Raw genomic sequence first — 18132 nt, 5'->3', positions numbered from 1 at the left:
CCATCGTCAAGGCAAAAAAAAAAAGATAATTGTGCAAATTTCTCGCGCACGCGTTCACAAGTCATGAAAAGTTAACTCGACCGAGTTTTACACACTTACACGTTTATTTGTTTTGGATTTCCAATACATATACAAAACGAACAATACAAGGAAACAATTAATTTGCACTCTTTTTCAATCAAACAGGAGCTATTTGACGATTCACCTATAATTATTGATATTAATTATAATCAAAAATCTTAGAAGTAGTGACAAATATTTTGATGCTGTATAACTAACACATACTTTAGTAGGATTAAACAATACAATGCTGAAAATTCTCTCTGATGATGCGTGCTATAACGTGCATCAATTTACCGTTTATGTGATACGCGTACATATATAATAGTGAAACGAGAAATCTAGCTTACAGACTAAATTTGCATAGCATTCAGAAAATCCGCTGAAATGTCTTTTATTCCGCTTTCCGTTACATTTTTAGCATTGTCGTAATTTCAAATACGAGCGTGTAGCGTGTATGTATGTGTGATCACACTCAAGTTTTATTATATGTACATACAAAATTGTTTCTCGTTTTATCTTTGTCTGTTCTTCCATCCAGACACAAAACGGTCCGATTTTTCTCTCTTTTTCTCTCTCTTTCTCTCTTTACCCCTCTCTCCCCCTCTCCCTCTCTCTTTCTCTTGAACTTTTAGCATCTAACTGCAATTAGATAAAGAATATAAGCTTAAACAAAAGTATTATGGCGTAGGTATATTTTTCTCTTTTTTTTTGTCGCTTATATCGCAAGAGAGGATATTTCCCTCTTTCACGATAAATTTTCATAACGCGCGACCGTAAAATTCTCGACGTGTCGTATAAATAGTAGGGGATCTTTTTCGTTTGATCTATTTAATAACACCAATTTTCCATACCAATAGAGCGCTCAGAAGCGCATTCAAGTATCCGAATGCTCTTTCTCTTTATTGACTTTGTTATTACATTGGTATTTTGGTATTTTCACTGATTGCAAAAAATTTTGTACTTTTGGTCGCCTCATATAGAGGAAGTTGGAAATGATGTTTCTGCTCGTTTTTAAAATCTTTTAGCAGGCAGCAACATATTAATGCGTGGTCACGACTGTCATTGTCAGCACTGGGGGAATACGAAGCGAGGAGAAATATATTAATACCGTCTGTCACGGGAATCCGAACGTGAGCGGCGATCTCGGCTGCGGCTTCGGCTCAACGATCTCCTGCGTGGACTGCGAGATCTCGACCTAAAAAGTTAAAGGTGGTTTGATATCACTTTCATTTTGAGATAGCAGACAGGGTTATTAGAACATGTCTCTCCGCTCCATTACGAACCTTGCAAATAATTACAATTGTCGCAAATAAATAATAATATTAACATTGTAATATCTTTTAAACAATTATTTCATAAAATTAATATTCTGAGAAAAATTATATTAATTAAAACGATGAACAAGCGATCGTTTAAAGCGCACTTTTAATTGCTAAAGTAATAATAACACTCAATAATTTAGTTTCGACTAACATTGATCGCAATTGTAATAATCATTATTCTTCTTTAGAACGTCATTTAGTGACTAATAATAGCGAGATATTGTAATGTTTTTATTCTCAAATTAAATTACTAAAATAAATGTAAGTTGCTAATTTATTCTCAAATTAAATTACTAAAATAAATGTAAGTTGCTAATTGAATAATACAACTTTCGTCCTCCTAACTAATAATACTAGTGCAATTGTGTAATTTGTCATTTCTTCGCAATAATCACTTATTCATCGTTACAACAAAGTACAAACTTGCAATTTAAACAAAATTACGACATAGAGCTGTTCGAGATGGAGCGAAGCGGTGCGATGGAACACAGGTACGAAAAATCATCGCAAGGCAACTGTAAGAGAATTAGGATTATCTAGTTCCTATTTTTACCTAAAGGGTGATGTATTAAAACTATATAGTTAGACACGATTAATAATGAATTAATATAGAATGACGTCTCACCAATCGAATGGAAACCAATAAAAAAAAATAGAGGATTAACTTTAGTAGAAAAATCATTAAATTTTATCAGTAAATGTTACATCTCGATGTATATCAATTTTTTTATATATTATGCACGTCGGCCGGGAGTTCTCTGATTCGATTAAATATTATTCATTATTTATTTTTTAAATTTAATTTTCACAAACAATAATTTTACTTTTTAATCAATTCCTTCGAAATCTTTGTTTTGTCTACAGATGACAGACTACTGTCGTCAGAACGATCATAAATTTTCGATAGCATTAGACAGAACTCCTTGCCGAAATGACCACAAATCCAAAACAAACATCGTAATAAAGTAAAAAGATATATATATATATTTTTTAAAAAAACAAAATAGAGATAAAGATAAAAAATCTTTGAAAATCGGTGAAATACCAGATATGTGAACATGTACTGGTAGTTGGTGGTGGTAGTTGGTTGGTGGGTGGTGGTGGGATGGTGTGTAGTAGGTGGTGATCATTTCGCTTATTTTGCGTGATCATTTCGCTCGGAGTCGAAGGTCGAGAAGATCTCTCGGTGGCAACTCTCGCGCGCTGTTGTTGTAGCGGCTAACACCGTAATTGATGGTCGGCGAGTAGTGGCAGTAGCAGTAGAAGTAGCAGTAGCGGTAATACTAGTGGCAGTGGCAGAATAGAAACGTCGGTCTCGAAACGACGAACGGTCGGGAAGACAGTCGATCGTAGTCAAATGGAGAGTCGCGCCGGCGAACAGAATTACTGTACAGACGAGTCAATTCTTTTTTTTTTTTTTTAAATATACTTTGCATCGCGATTGTGGCTCGTTCACGAACTGGTGGTGGCAGCCGGTCGTGGGTGAACATTTTTCTCACGGTGGCGAATTTTTGTTTTTGGCGATTGATTCGATGTGTGCTGCCGTCCCCCAGGCTAAAGCTGAGACGAAGAGTCGAAGAAGGTGGATCACAACAACACCCGGTGGTCGGTCGGTCGGTCGATTGATCGGTTGGTGGTTGGTGGTTGGTGATGGTGGTGGTTGGTGGAAGAGTAGTAGTAGTAATAGTAGTGGTGATCGAAGGGGAGAGTCCCGCAGTGGAGCGACGGGCGATTTTTTTTTCTATTTCGGTTCAAGACGGTTTTTTGCGGTGCAACGACGGCGGACGGGGGGAGGGGGACAGCAACGAAAAAAAGCAACGTTTTTGGCTCTTTTTTTCTGTTTTTTTTTCCGAAGGTGGCAGTCTCGGGCACTGGCGGTACTCCGGCAGCGGCGACGACGCACGGAAACTGTTGTTTTGCGGTTGTTGTGCCGTTGGGTGCTGTGTGCAACACCACAACGCACAACATCGACGGGCGACGTGACGTGACGTGACGTGACGTGACCGTGACGTGACGTGACAGTCGTACGGACGGCTTCCTATATATTCGGTGACTTGGTGACTGATGGTGACTTGGTTGGGAAGTTAGTGGGCAGGCAGGCATATTTTTTTTGTTCAGTTTGGTTCGATTGACGATTGCGAGACTGACGATTCGCTTTTTTTTTTTGGTTCGCGTATACGTATACGCTTTTTTTTCACGGCGGCTGTAGAAGTAGTAGTAGCAGTAGTAGTAGTAGTAGAAGTAGTAGTAGTAGTAGTGGCGGGGAGACGAGCAGAGCTAGGAGCTGACGCTGGAATCTGCAAACGTCAGTTTTAGCAATATAATCATCAACGTTATCATACTCCTGGCCACTATCGCGTATCTCTCAACGTTATTTCTCACAATTCTTTCCGAGCGAGAACTCTCGTGGAGAGAGGGAGAAAAAAAAGTCCGCGAATATCGAGGCTGAACAATTGCACGCGCTCTCGCTTCTCGCCGTTCTCACCGAGATCGATTCTCTTTGCGTTCTCCGGTTTATCCTAGACTGCCCACTCGAGTACGCACGACAGGAAAAAAAAAGAAAAAAAAAGAGAAAAGAGAGGAGATATACATATATTATATATATCTCTCTCTATGCTCCGTGCTGATCGACTCGGAATATCTAGACATGTGATGGATGTATACACCCGTTTCCGTACGCACCACGTTCTCGTCGCGACGCATCAAGCATGTGTTAACTCTCTCTCGAAGTGAAAAATGATAGATAAGTTCGGGTCACACATCGCCTGGACATTTAAATTATTGCGTGCCTCATACATGCCGCGGTGCGTGTGATGAGAAATGATGAAAGCAGTGCTTGTTTATCTCAACTTCCTTCGGTATCAGAAGCCCCGACGTTTCCCGAGCAGCGAAAATATATCTGCACTTGAGAGTAAAAGATATATTACCGTTCAACAGAATAAGAACGTCTTATCTTCTCTTCTTTTCGATAAATGGACAATTAACTGAAGAGTCTCGATAAACGAAATTAACAAGTAACGAGAACTTTCCTTTTTTTTTAATAAAATCTCTAATTACTCTTATATTGGCGAACATTGAAAATTTATTCGAAACATTTTTCTTATCAAGAAGAAATTGTTGTTCGCTATTGCCATTATTACTAGAGATCAATCCGTTTTCGCAATTCTATATCAAACTCCTATCACATTCTTTAAAAAAAAAAAAAAATGCTAACGTCTCTTATGAAGCTACGTGTACGATTGTATACTTTCCCCTGTTACTGTATCACACCTCTCGCCAATAAGAAATTGTCATTCGCGAACTGTAGACATCGAGATCTCCCATTTTGAAGTAAAGGGTAAAATTGACAATGACAACAAGTTCACACGTCCGAGATGCAATTTCGTCGCTTCCGACGCTACCACGCGTTCCTGAGATCTCGCCTCCGCTCAGTTATCACATCGCTTCTATCGAATCCCTCCTCATTTTTGTCTACCATCGCATAGTTCGTTCAGTCCTGTCCCTCCCACTCTCAACACGATTGCCGATCAAGCACTAGCTTTTTTTCTTTTTCTTTCTTTTACCACCGCTCGGACATCCGCGCTGCGCCGAAGTTATGATCAACCGGTCTCTAAAACGTTCTTTAGTTCCCCGATTACAAGTTTCGACCGCTATGGGGGAGAACGGTGACGAAAAATAAACAGCGAGATCGATTTTCACGTGGAAATTTTATTAAGTGCGAATATCTATTTTCTCTCGCCAATTCCTTGCCGATTAAACTCAATTCCGTCAACGTTCTCCGCCCTCAAACGCCTCTAGCGAACGTAGTGATTACCATCTCGTGATATATAAATACGTGCAATATGTACGTATACTACACGCCGTGCAAGCAACAGTTATACCTACTGATCGCCCATCCCATTTCGTCAGGGCCGTAGATTCTGAAAACTTTTGCGAAGCCAGGTACGAAAAAAAAAATAATAATAAAAATCGAACACAAAACGAGGGAGAACCAATCGATTACCTGGAGCAACGGCTGGGCGACGATCTCCGCGGGCTTCTCGACCGGGATCTACAAAAGATTAAGAATAACTAACGTATGTCTGCCAGGTGTTTCGCCCGGGATCGCCTCGCGTCTCACTTTGAGAGATTTTCATTTGTCTTAGCACCTGAAAATTGCGGTCGACGGCAAAAAAAACTAGGACGGAGAGAAAGAAGCGAGACGAATTCGGTAAAGAGGAGCCGGGGAAGTAAAAGGACCGGGAGAGTCTTACCTCAAGCGACCAAGGGATTTCCTACGGGGGCTGCGCGACCTGGACCTACAAATTTGTTAAAAAAAAAAAGAAGATATATCGTACGTGAATCCGATTGTTCGCTAAAGCGTATGAACGAAAGCATGACAATGGGGAAGAGATAGACATGAGCGGTGATAGACCCAAGACAGTCGAGTACTAAGAAAGAGGGACTGTAAGGAATCTTGGATTTAATACACGCGAGAAATATACGCTTCACATACACATGTGACGTATATAATGAATATCTGTAGTGTGATCACGCAGTTTGTGATTAGAAGTACGAATTCAGATAATTGAATTAAATTCATACAATGTTAACACGTTAATTGTTATCAACGTCAGTGTTTTCTTGACCATGGCGTATTTACTGCTGGCGACATTGAAGAATATTCTTATTAGTTAATTGTTATGTCTTTTAGGCGTTTAAAAATAAATACGGTCCATAGTGCAAACTCCAGAATGTTCTGAAAAAAACCCGCATAGACTTTACGGAAAGTGGGTCTCGGTGAAGTTGACTTTGCCATTTTGTACTTCAAGTGATGCTGACCAAAGGTTACCATTGCCACAAATTAATTCTTGAAGTACAAAATGGCAAAGTTTCAGCCAACTTCACCGAAATCCATTTTCCACAAGGTTTGTGCGGGATCCTTTACATCCTGATACATTAGATGGATTCAATGTAGTTTGTCAACCTATGAACACTGCGCGAGACATTTAATTGGCTTTAGAGTGTAATAGTTCCCGACTTATTCCTCACAATCCTTTGCCTTAGTACTAGAAACTGGTATTGGGCGGTGCGATATTTCCCTGTACGTGCGAACATGCAGCGTGGATTTAGCCGTGCTCTGGCTAATCCCCGGATTTTACCTTCCATCATACACTCGTATTCCATGCAGACTTAACATTTATAGCGGTGTAATCTCTACGAGAGGCATCGTGCGGCCTTAACTTAAAATTCGAAAGGTCGACAATCTCAAACTGCGAACTCGCGATCGTGAACGAGGAGGAGGAGGATTAGCCAGACACGCGACAACGAAGAAAGAAAAAAAAAGAGAGACACGCTGTATAAAATATATATAAATATGCAAACTAAATTATATGTATATACATATATACATATATGTATACCGATATTCCTAGGCAGACATAAGGGAAAATATCGAGTATCGCGATGGTGATGTGCACGAAAAAAATATTCACTGGGGGGAAAGGGGAAAAAAGAGACTGCTCGTGCATCGCTCGTTTTCGCTGAGCGTACTCTCGTTCCGAGGGCGAGAGGAGAGTGAATACCTACGTTGGCGAGGAACGCTTCGCCGTGTCGCAGCTCTAACGCTCGTTTTCGCTGTAAAGTTCGCGAACGCTCGCGAGAAGGCACAGGAATCTCTTACCTAGAATATCGCGGACCTGGCCTGCGACCACCGCCGCCGCGGCGACTTCTCCCAGATGACATTTCGACTCTCACTCTAGTACCGCAGCAACGTCTGAAAGATGAGAAATGTGCAATTTCATATTCTCAGCCCCGAGATCTTGCTGTATCAAAATTATTTTTCTCCCTTCGAACGAGAAAAACCAAGAAGGGATCGCGTCAATTTTGGAGATAGTCTCGTCAAACGTGATCAGAGCTCTTTAAAGGCTCCTGAATACTTTCTTCTTTAACTTAAGAGGATCCTAGTCTTCTTTTTTACCGTCACATTCGAATATAGTTTTTACGCTTGTAAATCTGTTTATTTGCTTTTATATCACAAAATAATACCGGGACAAGTTGCGAACTGCATAGCAGAACATTTTCATACTTAAAACACTCAGTTCAGAAATCTAAAGCCTCGTCTACATAGAAGTCGTAAAGTCGTAGTTGTAAGAATAGTCGACTGTGATTGGTCAATTCTTATGTGTCTGACTGAATTGACCAATCGCAGTCAACTATTTTTACGACTACGACTTTACGACTTCTATGTAGACGAGGCTTTAAGACTTAGCGTCTTGCGTTTATTGTAGAATAAACTTAATGCGATGTAAAGTCTTGATGTAAAGTAACTATTAATGTAACTATTAAACGAAGTTTGAGTTACCATAAAAGTAACTGTAACTTCGATCCCTGGTTGCATGTATTTGCAATTTGCAACAGTGGAAAATAAAACATAAATGCAAGGTACCTGCGATAGGTGAGACTCTAGTGTAAACTGGTGCTGTTTATTACTTGTAATTCATGGAGACAAATTAATTTTTGGAAAATTGAGACGGGAAACTGATAGTCAACCCAACTGGTTACTTTATTAATTTATTACAAAACGTTTCGACCTATTCGACCCTATTTTTTGGACCACTTTTCAAGTGGTACTAACGATAACTTAGATTCATTTTTGGAAGATGTATAATGTGCTAAAGCGATTTGAGGCGCTTTTGCATCCAAATATCCTGTTACTTATAAATGTAAAGTTGCAATTTGTAGATATTTTTACAAAAAAATAAATGTTTCAACGAAGATATAAAAATTTCTACAAATTTCTATTTCAAGTCAATTTTTTGTAGTTATTTATAGAAATTTTTCCGCTAGGGTTTTGGGTGCGTTCCGAATTAGCTATATTTCTACTTACAAAGTTGGTACCACTGTAACTAACTTGCGTAGGTTTCGTAATGTATCAGCTGAATTCGTTTCTTGTGTTTAATATAAGAGAATAAATTTCATTAATAATATGTCTAATACCATTAATTCCAAATATAAATTGGATATATATTGTGAAACCGAAAAGAAAATGCTTACCTTCGTAGTTTCGAAAGAAACTTATTTGCATGCTAAAAGCAGTAAGTAAACTAAAAATAGTTTTCATTATTTTCAATACCTGTTTATTAGTTAGTCTAAATATTAGTCTAATAAACAAGTATTGAAAATAATGAAAACCATTTCTAGCCCACCCACTGCCTTCAGCCTGCAAACAAGTTTCTCTCGAAACCACGAAAGTAAACATTTTCTTCTCGGCCTCACAATATATGTCCAATTTATATTTGGGATTAATTGTATTAGACATATTATTAATTAAATTTATTCTCTTACATTAAACACAAGAAACGAACTCAGCTGATGCATTACGGAACCTACGCAAGTTAGTTACAGTGGTACCAACTTTGTAACTAGAAATATAGCTAATTCGGAACGCACCCTTTATGGGCGTTTTCCAGCAAGGGCACAGTGTAACACAGTGAATCGTTTCATCCTTGTTTAACATTGGCAAACAAGGATGTGATGATTCACAGTGTTACACTGTGTCACATTGTGTCCTTGCTGGAAAACGCCCAATATGTCTATGGTTTGCTGTTGCAGCATCGATCAATCGATGATAATTACTAGAAGAAGATGCAGATGGAACCGTTTGATCGTCTCACTTTGTCATTCGAGTCGGTATTCCAGCAGAGTTAACTGATCACGACTGTGGACACGCGGAATCGGCACTGCCAATTTCGCAATCACAACACACGAGGTCCGAAAATTGCAAACTTTTACCGCATTCGTTTCGCAAATCTGTCTGAAACGCGTCTAGGCGGGTAGACATTAATAACGCCGCACAAAGATCAGTTTGCTCTCCAAAGATGAAACCCAGCCCGAACTGTAGTGAAACTGTAGTGAAATCGTAGGGAAACTGTAGTGAAACTCACGTCCCATCCAGTCCCCTCACTGCGTCCTCGGCATCTCGCGGGTCTTCAAACTCCACAAATGCGAAGCCAGGTGGATTTCTGGCTACCCACACATTTCTCAATGGGCCATACTTACTAAATGCACTCTCGATCTCGTGTTTACTGGCACTACTGCCTAGATTCCCAACGTAAACCTTGCACGACAGATCCCACTCACGGTAACGAGACATCTCCAGCCTGCAAATACGCAATAGCATTAGGGACATGCGTAATCTAAAGATTTCTGTCCTGCTGCAACAGCTAACATGACACGCACGCGACGCGAGTGCGGTACAAATGTAATGCAAGTATAATAAAAATGTGGAGAAACAGAGACTAGGTTTATGTATTCTCAGCGTAAATGAATTCTCAATAGAGTTATAAAATGTAACCCAACAGAGACACACTTGGTGTGTACTAAACTAGTAATATGCATAGCGTAAGAACCGTCCAAATCAACGAGCATCGAGCATTGAATCGTCATATTGATTTAAATAGCATACTATTGGCCCAGATGGTCATAGGACCATTGCACACAAAATTGCATAGCTGCATGTGCATAGCATGAAAACCGTTTAAACCAATGAACATCGAGCATTGGTTTGAGTCGTCATATCGATTTACATAACATGCTCATTTGTCCAGGTAGTCTTATGCTATGCATATGCAGCTATGCAATTTTGCGTGCGACAACCCTAAACCTCTAAACAAAAAGACTGATGTGGAAGGACATGGAAACCCAACCACGAGACAGGGTAGTGTCTCTGGCACGAAGTTCAAGCCACCCAAGAAAACCCCTCATGAGTGGTCACGACTCTTAGCGCTAAGAAATACAACGCGAAGAGGAAGAGGAGAAAAGAAACTTGAATAAAGAAAAGAAAATTTTGCCAGTTATGGTGAAATAATAAAGTATACTGGATATTTTATATGTATATATATATATAGTTTTATACACATATATGTGTGTGTGTGTATAAAACATTATATATATATATATAATATATAATTACAAATATATTGAGAAACAAGTTCATTTCGACAAATAATCCGGATAATTGTGGCAACAAAGTGACAATACAAAACCATATCTCTCCATTATTGGCCACAAATACCTCAGCGGATAAGACAAAGAGACCCAGCCTAAAACATTCTAAAAAGAGCGGTAAAGGGGGGGGGGGGGAAAGGGAGGAAACAAAAATCACGTCGCGTTACTCCAAAGCGCCAAAACTCACGCGCCTCGCCACAGCGCCTCGCCACAGCCCCTCGCCATAGCGCCTCGCCGTTTATTGATTTTTCCCATCTCCCGCCACCTCCGCTATTCGATACCCCGTAAACGATACGCGCATTTTTCCAAAAATTTCTCGCACCGAATAATATCAGTACCTCCGCTTTCCTCCCGGCCCCTTCACCATTTCGTGCACCGGCTTTCCCGCCATTTTGTCGCTAAGATTCCGTAAGGTCACCGTCACGCAGCTCTCCGGCTATTTCCACCGACCGTGAGTTACGGCCAATCGCAAATCCACGTAATAATGGTGCGCTAGACAACTACTTACCTACGGGAGAACCGTTGTACGGGAGATAATTAACTCGGAAAGATGAAATGGTCTCGTTCTCCGCGATACAACACAAATGAGACAGTCCCCCCCAGACTTTCGCGGATGAAGTGAACTGCAGCGAAGCTCGGCATCAACGCTTCAACCCCCCCCCCCCAGTCCACTTTGTGCGCACGCGTGATGAGGACGTTGCGTTCACAAATGTCCACCAACCACGTCTCAAGACCTATGTCCATGGGTGCTTTCGCGACGTAGATCAAAATGATCCGTGCTATGATTGGTCAAATCTGAAATTTCGTAGCATCACAATGGTCTAGTTTACACCGTTAAATCGGTTGGTGCGCACATCAAGTTTGGTACGGACTAAACATTTGATACATCCCTGTTTACACCATTTCGTCTCAAAACAGGTTAGGTTAGATTTTTAATCTGGATAAAGTAAAATCAAACTTCTACCACAATATGCTAAACTGAACCATACTTCTAACCTCAATCTAGCAGGAATGCCGGGTATAATACGACCCGAATCGTAATCAAGCGTTTACAGCACCCTAAAATATTTTGATACGCGCACCAACTTGGTCTGATACTAGTGATTCAGGAGTATCAGACCAGAGCGCACTAAAGTAATCCGCGAGCGTTTACATCGAGCGAATCAAGCGATTTGATACCGATATAGTATTTGGTACGCGTACCAAACGATCGGTGTAAACTAGCTCATTGAAATTTTATTCAATGAAATTCCAGATTTGACCAATCATAGCACGGATCATTTTGATCCGGATAATTTTGATCTACGTCGCGAAAGCACGTTTACAGAATTCCCGTACAGGTTCTAGCTCCAAGAAATGTGCCACCAATCAACCTGCATGTTACGCCAACCCTTAACCGCGTCCCTGGTTCTCATCGAATATCCCGGAAGCACCCGAGACTCCCGAAAGCGTCCCGGAAGGGGATGCATCCGGAATGCCTCCCGGTATCGCGGATCGCGTTACATCTGAAAATAAACGCGCGTGTTCTCTCTCTCCCCGTTGTATCTCCCGCGCTCCTCGTCAAACGATTATGGACGTATGATCGCATCGCGGATCACACGGATTAAATAGGAATGGAGTGAACGGTGACCTCCATCGAAAAGGAAGCGCGTCCGACGTCATCCGCCCGCGGGAGAGCGAGAGCCGTTTCGTCGTTCAGTCGCGATCGCGACGTGCGGAAAGTGATTCCGATTTTTCTTTCATCCCGCTGCTCGCGGTGAAAGGATCGTCTCCCGCAAGCGCCGCGCACATACGTGCCAACGCGGAAGAAGAACCAGTCGCGAAGCTGCCCCGCGCGCGCGAAATGGTTGGGATTCTCCGAGATACAGCGCCGAGGTAGTTGGTTCGCGAGTATCGTGCCACGGGGACGTGACATCTCGGGGGGAGGAATCTCGTTTAGGTTAAACGGACAGGCGAGCGAGGCTCCCGAGATCGCGCGTGGAGGTTAGGTCGGCGCGTCGCGGAGGTTAGGAATGAGCGCGGTGCATGACGGAGCCGCGCCAAGGGGGAGAACCACGTAGACTCCGCCGCGTCTCTTCGTCCAACCGCCACTCGTCGCGTCGCGTCGACGTTCGGGCTCGCCGGGTTTCGTAGACCGAGTTCGCGGCGGGAGCGAGCGACGAGGCAGCATGTACACGTTCAAGCCGTTCGTGTTCACCAAGCACAGGGCGAACGGGCCGGAGCGGCCGAAGGCGCGTAGCGGCCACCGCATCGCGTGCGACCATCGGTATCTGTACTCGTACGGCGGCTTCAATCCGTGCGTGGCCGACACCGACCCGGACATGCGCGACGACCGCACATGGATCGCCAGCAAGCCGCTGTTCAAGGAGCTGTGGCGCTTCAACCTGGTGAGCGAGCGCTGGAAGCGGCTGCCCGGCCAGGAGGACATGCCGAACGAGCTGGCGTCGAATGCGGTGATACTGCGCGGCAACGCGCTCATGGTCTACGGCGGCACCGGCGTGCCATTCGGTGAATGCTGCAGCAATCAGCTGTACGTCTGCAACGTGGACAACGGCGCGATGGAGGTCGTGCCGGCCACGGGCGAGCTACCCGAGCCCCAGTACGGACAGGTAATCCGTCCTGGCTTTATTTCAATTTCTTGCAGGGACGCGACACAATGCGAGTCGTACTTTCTTATGCGTACACTTGTGGCTCAATCAAGTTTGTCTAGATCAGAGCAAGGCGAGATGGGTCACTTTGCAGCCTACTAGGGTACCTCAAGGGTGACGAGGAAAGCTATTGAAAACACATTTACGCTGCTGAGCCTCGAGCGAGGGACAGCGAGGTAAAGGGAATAGCGGCGGGCGGAGTCAACTGAACGGTGACCTATCTCGCCGAGTTATGGTCTAGATAAACCCTGCGACTTGTAGTTCTCGTTTCTGTTCACGTCCTTGTATGTATTCCTACATGAGACGGCGAGACTTGGAACAAGACGTTTAACCGTTGGTTGAATCATTGGTTTTGTTTAATGAGCTCTGATAGTTTAGAGTAACTTGTCCAACATACGGGAAACTTGTTGAAATAACAAGAAAAGACTCGGCCGAAAACTAAATGCTATGATGTCAATGTGTACGAACACTGGAGCATTGATTTGTTATCTCTTTCTATTGCTTAGACGCAAAGACTTATCGTTATTTATTTGTACAGGCGCTAGTGTGCCACGGTTCCTATCTCTATACAGTCGGTGGTACCACTGGTTACGAATACACCTGCGATATCCACCGATTCGATCTACGAAGAGGCGTCTGGGAGGTGGTGTACATTTGCTCGGGTAAGGACGAGTCGGAGCCACATGGAAGATACAGGCACGAGCTTGCTTTTGACGGCAAGATGATTTATGTTTTGGGTGGCGGCACCTCGACAGAATCCTATGGTTTCTCGGTGAGTGGGTAAACCTCGTAGAGATTTCGCTTGAAAGCGAGGAAAATAGTGCAACTTCACTTGCGTGACACACACGTTATTGTTATATCGCTACATTATAGTAAAATGTGGTAGTACCTGATAATTATTAATATACTGAGCTTTCTATTGTTTTCTTCTGTTTCCTCATATAACATTTGTGATTAATTCTATCAGGAAATACCGGCGTTCGACTTGAGGACCAACAGTTGGAGGATCTTGAGCACCCACGGCGATACCGAGGAGACCACGGTGCCGGCGCCACGACGCTGTCACGGTTCCGTTCAGTACACGGACGAGAAGAGCGGCGCCACCTCGGTCGTTATATCGGGCGGTTACAACGGCGACTGGGTGTTCTCCGACGTTTGGCGTCTCGACCTCGGCACGTTGCAGTGGACGCGCCTGAGGGAGTGCATTCTACCGTGCCCGGTGTACTTCCACTCGGCCGCGCTGATACCAGAGGGTCGCATGTACATATTCGGCGGTATAGTCAAAATGAACAACAAGGTCATTATCCCAGAGCGGTCGCGACATTGTTCCGCGGATATTTCATTCGGCGCACTTTCGTCGATTCGTAATCGCCGACTACTTTATATTGTTACAGGTGCAGAGGACAAACGCGGTACACTCCGCTTGGCTGACGATTCCCAAATTGTCCGAGATCTGTTGGCAAGCGTTGAACCATTATTACCCAGACTTGAAGGACTGTTCGCGGGATGAGCTACTTCACATGGGAATACCATTAAAATTCGTACAAAGACTTGATTTCTACTGGTGAACGATCAGTTTCCTCGAGACACCATCGAATCCTTGAATCAGATTGTCTCTTGCGCTGCACGCGCTTGGAAGCGTCTGCTCATGCTTCGTGCATTTTGATTCGTGACTTTTGACGCGGTTTTTTTTTTACAATCTCTATTACGCAGTAGCGGTAATGGTAAAAAGAATTTAAACAATCATGCTATTTATTGCATCCGTGATTAACAACGCGAACTATTTGTAAAGTAATACATTTTCCTCTTACTCAAATTTGCTTTCATTTAACTTATCGAATACATTATTTACCTAATATTAACAACTGATGCATCTGTTTTAAGAATGTACAAAGATAATAGTACTGATTAAAAAAATGATAACATGTAAAGAGTTACGTATCTAAGGATATAGTTCATTATATCGTATTTAATGTTATGTACAGTATATTAATTCTGCCTTTACTCTCTCTCTAACGCTGTACATGATATACAGATATATTATTATATTTACTTACATAAGTATGTGCTGTATTTCTTTAAGGATGTTAGAATTAGAGATCATCGACTCACACTGCACGACGATGAGATATTTCTAAATGTTTAACTAAAGACGAGCGCGAATAATAGGAGGAATGGTGTTACTAATTGTGTGTTTTGTCTCAAAGAGATTGTTGAACGTAATATTTGTCCGCAGTGCCTATTAATTAAAGTGATGCTCGTTTGTTGAATCAAAAACCTCGAGGGTCTTAGCGGTTGCATAAACAATCTTCGTTATTCTTTTCCATTACGCCCTAAATTTCGCATCAAAGGGAAAAGTGTGTTTAGAGCAAAATTTCGGTTTTAAATTTTTTATTCTTCGCGATGTACATCTACAATACATCTAATATGCATATACAATGATAGATTCAGCCCATTTGCTCAGCCTTGTATGTCATGAATATTGGTTTCTTTATGGATATTTTTCACGATATTAATTTAACACTTTTAACTCGATCGTTTCTCCCTTTTAAACAAGATCTATGCACCTTTTTATTCTTTGTATCGCTTTTTTCTTATTGAATCATTTTACTCCGCTTTTTAATTAATGTTATTCTGTTTATTAAGATGTGTATCATGGGACTTTGCATTTTGATTGTTCTGATATAAGGTTAAACTTCACGGACGAACGACCCTCTAATTATTCTGAGCAATATACCACGCATCGTAATTACGCAATAGATTCTCGGTGCTGCTTACTCAAGACATTAGCTGTATATTAGCTGATATTCACTAATAGAGAGACAGAGAAAGATGAGAGAGAGAGAGAGAAATATTGTAAATACAAAGGGAAAAGAGGAATACAGAAGAATCAAATCTTACAATTCGGGGGATTTTATTTCACGAGTCCACATTGTAACGAAAAGATTCCCTAATCCTTGCGAAGAAAGTGTCAAGAGATTTCAAGAAAATTGCACAAGTGCTAACAATCAAATTAGTTGAGGAACGAAAAGAAGATAATCGTGACTCTCCAACGTTTGTATCGGTTTTGTTAACTTTTTAATTTACCACGATTTAATCGGAATAAATTAGAATCTCCTCCAAGAGAAAATCGATGCAACTTGTTTCTCGTCGAGTGTGTTAGATTTGTATCGGTTTGTTAACTTTTTAACTTACCACGATTTAATCGGAATAAATTAAAGTCGCCTCCAAGGGAAAGTCGATGTAACTTGTTTCTCGTCGAGTGTGTTAGATTATTTAAGAGATTAAAATAAGAAATATATTTGCACAATAGATAGTAAGAATACAAGATACATAAAAGAAATTTGTATATTTCGTGATATTTTAATATCTGAAAATACCACGTGATTTTTTAGTAAATCGAAGAGATACGGGCGGAGGGGGGCAAAGAAATGTGCAAAGAAGTGTTTTACGTATCTTTTAGGTCTATTTCGCGCTGTCGGGAGGCGGATAAAATAGGGAAAACTCAGCGGAGCGTGCTATCTGTACCAAGGGCATTATTTTTATCGCGGTCGCGCGAACGGGGCCGATAAAGGCGTTCGTTGATTTTTCTCCCATCGAGGTATTTTCCAAAGTTTAAATAGCCGCGGCGTGGGGACGCCGGGTGAAATATATAAGGACGACGCCCGCCACGCTCAGATCTTCTCGTGGTCTCGCGACAGGGAGTCGCGAAGTGTGCTTCCTCTCGTGAAACGTGAGGAACAATTTCGGTAAGCATAATACAATCCCCGGTATCGTCAACGCGAACAAGCGCGAATCGTCACCGACGTCAAACCGCGCGACATCTTCAGTATTTAAAGATTTTTATTTCCACTCGCTTCGATACGTTTCAACGTAATTCACATAGAGCTCGAGTGGATAATTACCGAGGTTGGGAAAGTTACTTTATAAAAGTATCTAGTTACAGTCACAGTTTCTTTTCGCTAAGAATGTAACTATTCACAGTGACAAGTTATAAATTTTGAAAAGTAACGCGTTACATTTACGCAAAAAGCAACGAGTCGTTACTTTACAGTTACTTCCTTGCAATGAAAATAAATCTGCATTTGTATCGTAAAGCGTCGATAAAGGCGTTTATGCGCAAATGCAAGGCCGGATGCGATGTATGGAGGTTTAAAATATATAAAGTAACTATTAAATTAGTTACACATAGCACGTAATATTACATTTTCGATGTAATTGACTCCCAATCAATTCTTACATTTTAAAGATCATCTTAAATGCCTCTTGCAATATTTCTTATCCAGAAAAATGGTCTGCGCAACGCTTACGCCCATCATCTTTTGACTAAATACTCTTTAAACATGTTAAATATAACAACTGACTATAAACAAGCCTCAGTGTGCACTAGCGCAAGCACCCGAATTCACTATTACAGTTACCACAAAAAAAAAGGTCACTGTAACTGTAACCTCGCTACAAGCAACGAGTTACTTCCCAACCCTGAATTAATTACGTATCGGTAAGGACATTCGAGAACGTTTCGAAAGGCATTGACTTCGTACAGCTGGTAGGTTTCCACTCTTTCGTCACCGTCTCTTTTCAAAGCCTTCCGAGAACGCGCGGGCGACGAGCGGCGAATCGGGCGCGCTTTGAATTTGGCGCGGCGCGCGCAGCATCGTGACGCGACTGACGCGAGCCGCGCTGCCTGCGCAGCTCACTTCAGATGCCTCCGAGCCACGGTACGGGGCGGACGCGTGTCGTTTGTCGGGCGCCGAGAGCTGAGGTCTGTGCGGTGCCGTGTTTTCCTCTCCCCTCGCCCCCGCGCGCTCCTGAAAAAGGGACGGTCGTCCCGCGGTGAGAGGAAGGTCCCCGCGAATATTCGAGTCGATCGCCGGAGTGGCTCGCGCCTCTCGCGAGGCCCGTGTCTCGCTCTCGTTTCGTCGTCGTTTCCTCCTCCTCCTCCTCCCCCCATCTCCCCTCCCCCCCCCTCGCTCCAAATGCGTCGTCCGAGCACGCGGTCGAGCACGCGCCGACCCGAGATGCGCCACCAGGTATTTATGTAGTACCGACCACCGCCGCCTCCGAGCGTCGCACACTCGCCACCCTCGGCGTCTTCCGTCGTCACGTCG

The 18132-nt window shown here is 42.6% G+C and overlaps 2 protein-coding genes across 6 annotated transcripts; one reads left to right on the top strand and one right to left on the bottom strand.

Annotated features, from left to right (window-relative positions):
* Window positions 1-85: 85 nt before the first annotated feature.
* Window positions 86-11045, bottom strand: LOC105570530 (RNA-binding protein 1). 5 transcript variants are annotated; one of them, XM_012027800.1, is made up of 7 exons: window positions 10882-11042; window positions 9311-9526; window positions 7048-7140; window positions 5639-5683; window positions 5389-5436; window positions 1172-1258; window positions 86-702 (listed from the first exon to the last, which is right to left on the bottom strand). In XM_012027800.1, the coding sequence occupies exons 2-7, from the start codon at window positions 9517-9519 to the stop codon at window positions 699-701; spliced, it is 486 nt and encodes a 161-aa protein (XP_011883190.1). In that variant the 5' UTR covers window positions 9520-9526; window positions 10882-11042; the 3' UTR covers window positions 86-698. The 5 variants fall into 5 exon arrangements, with proteins under 5 accessions (XP_011883190.1, XP_011883189.1, XP_011883192.1 ...); XM_012027799.1 differs by lacking the exon at window positions 86-702 and having other exon boundaries at window positions 905-1258; XM_012027798.1 differs by lacking the exons at window positions 86-702; window positions 1172-1258 and adding an exon at window positions 3496-3682 and having other exon boundaries at window positions 10882-11045.
* Window positions 11046-11864: 819 nt separating this feature from the next.
* LOC105570529 (kelch domain-containing protein 10 homolog) lies at window positions 11865-15921 on the top strand. Its single transcript, XM_012027797.1, has 4 exons — window positions 11865-12982; window positions 13560-13793; window positions 13989-14318; window positions 14416-15921. The coding sequence occupies exons 1-4, from the start codon at window positions 12542-12544 to the stop codon at window positions 14587-14589; spliced, it is 1179 nt and encodes a 392-aa protein (XP_011883187.1). The 5' UTR covers window positions 11865-12541; the 3' UTR covers window positions 14590-15921.
* The last annotated feature ends 2211 nt before the right edge of the window (window positions 15922-18132 follow it).

The sequence above is a fragment of the Vollenhovia emeryi genome, unplaced genomic scaffold (genome assembly GCF_000949405.1).
Source record: "Vollenhovia emeryi isolate VEMERY1.0 unplaced genomic scaffold, V.emery_V1.0 DF939120.1, whole genome shotgun sequence".
Classification (NCBI taxonomy): domain Eukaryota; kingdom Metazoa; phylum Arthropoda; class Insecta; order Hymenoptera; family Formicidae; genus Vollenhovia; species Vollenhovia emeryi.
The sequence above is the reverse complement of the archived record's forward strand: the minus strand, read 5'-3'. Positions and strand labels throughout refer to the sequence as shown.

Bases quoted from the DNA above. Each gene is read 5' to 3' on its own strand.
- LOC105570530 (XM_012027798.1), bottom strand. From the start codon at position 9,519: ATGTCTCGTTACCGTGAGTGGGATCTGTCGTGCAAGGTTTACGTTGGG. The intron at 7,141-9,310 runs GTGAGTTTCACT...CTCATCTTTCAG, and splicing joins GTGAGGGGACTGGATGGGAC to ACGTTGCTGCGGTACTAGAG. The intron at 5,437-5,638 runs GTAAGACTCTCC...AATCTTTTGTAG, and splicing joins AAATCCCTTGGTCGCTTGAG to ATCCCGGTCGAGAAGCCCGC.
- LOC105570529 (XM_012027797.1), top strand. From the start codon at position 12,542: ATGTACACGTTCAAGCCGTTCGTGTTCACCAAGCACAGGGCGAACGGG. The intron at 12,983-13,559 runs GTAATCCGTCCT...TTATTTGTACAG, and splicing joins CCGAGCCCCAGTACGGACAG to GCGCTAGTGTGCCACGGTTC. The intron at 13,794-13,988 runs GTGAGTGGGTAA...TAATTCTATCAG, and splicing joins CAGAATCCTATGGTTTCTCG to GAAATACCGGCGTTCGACTT.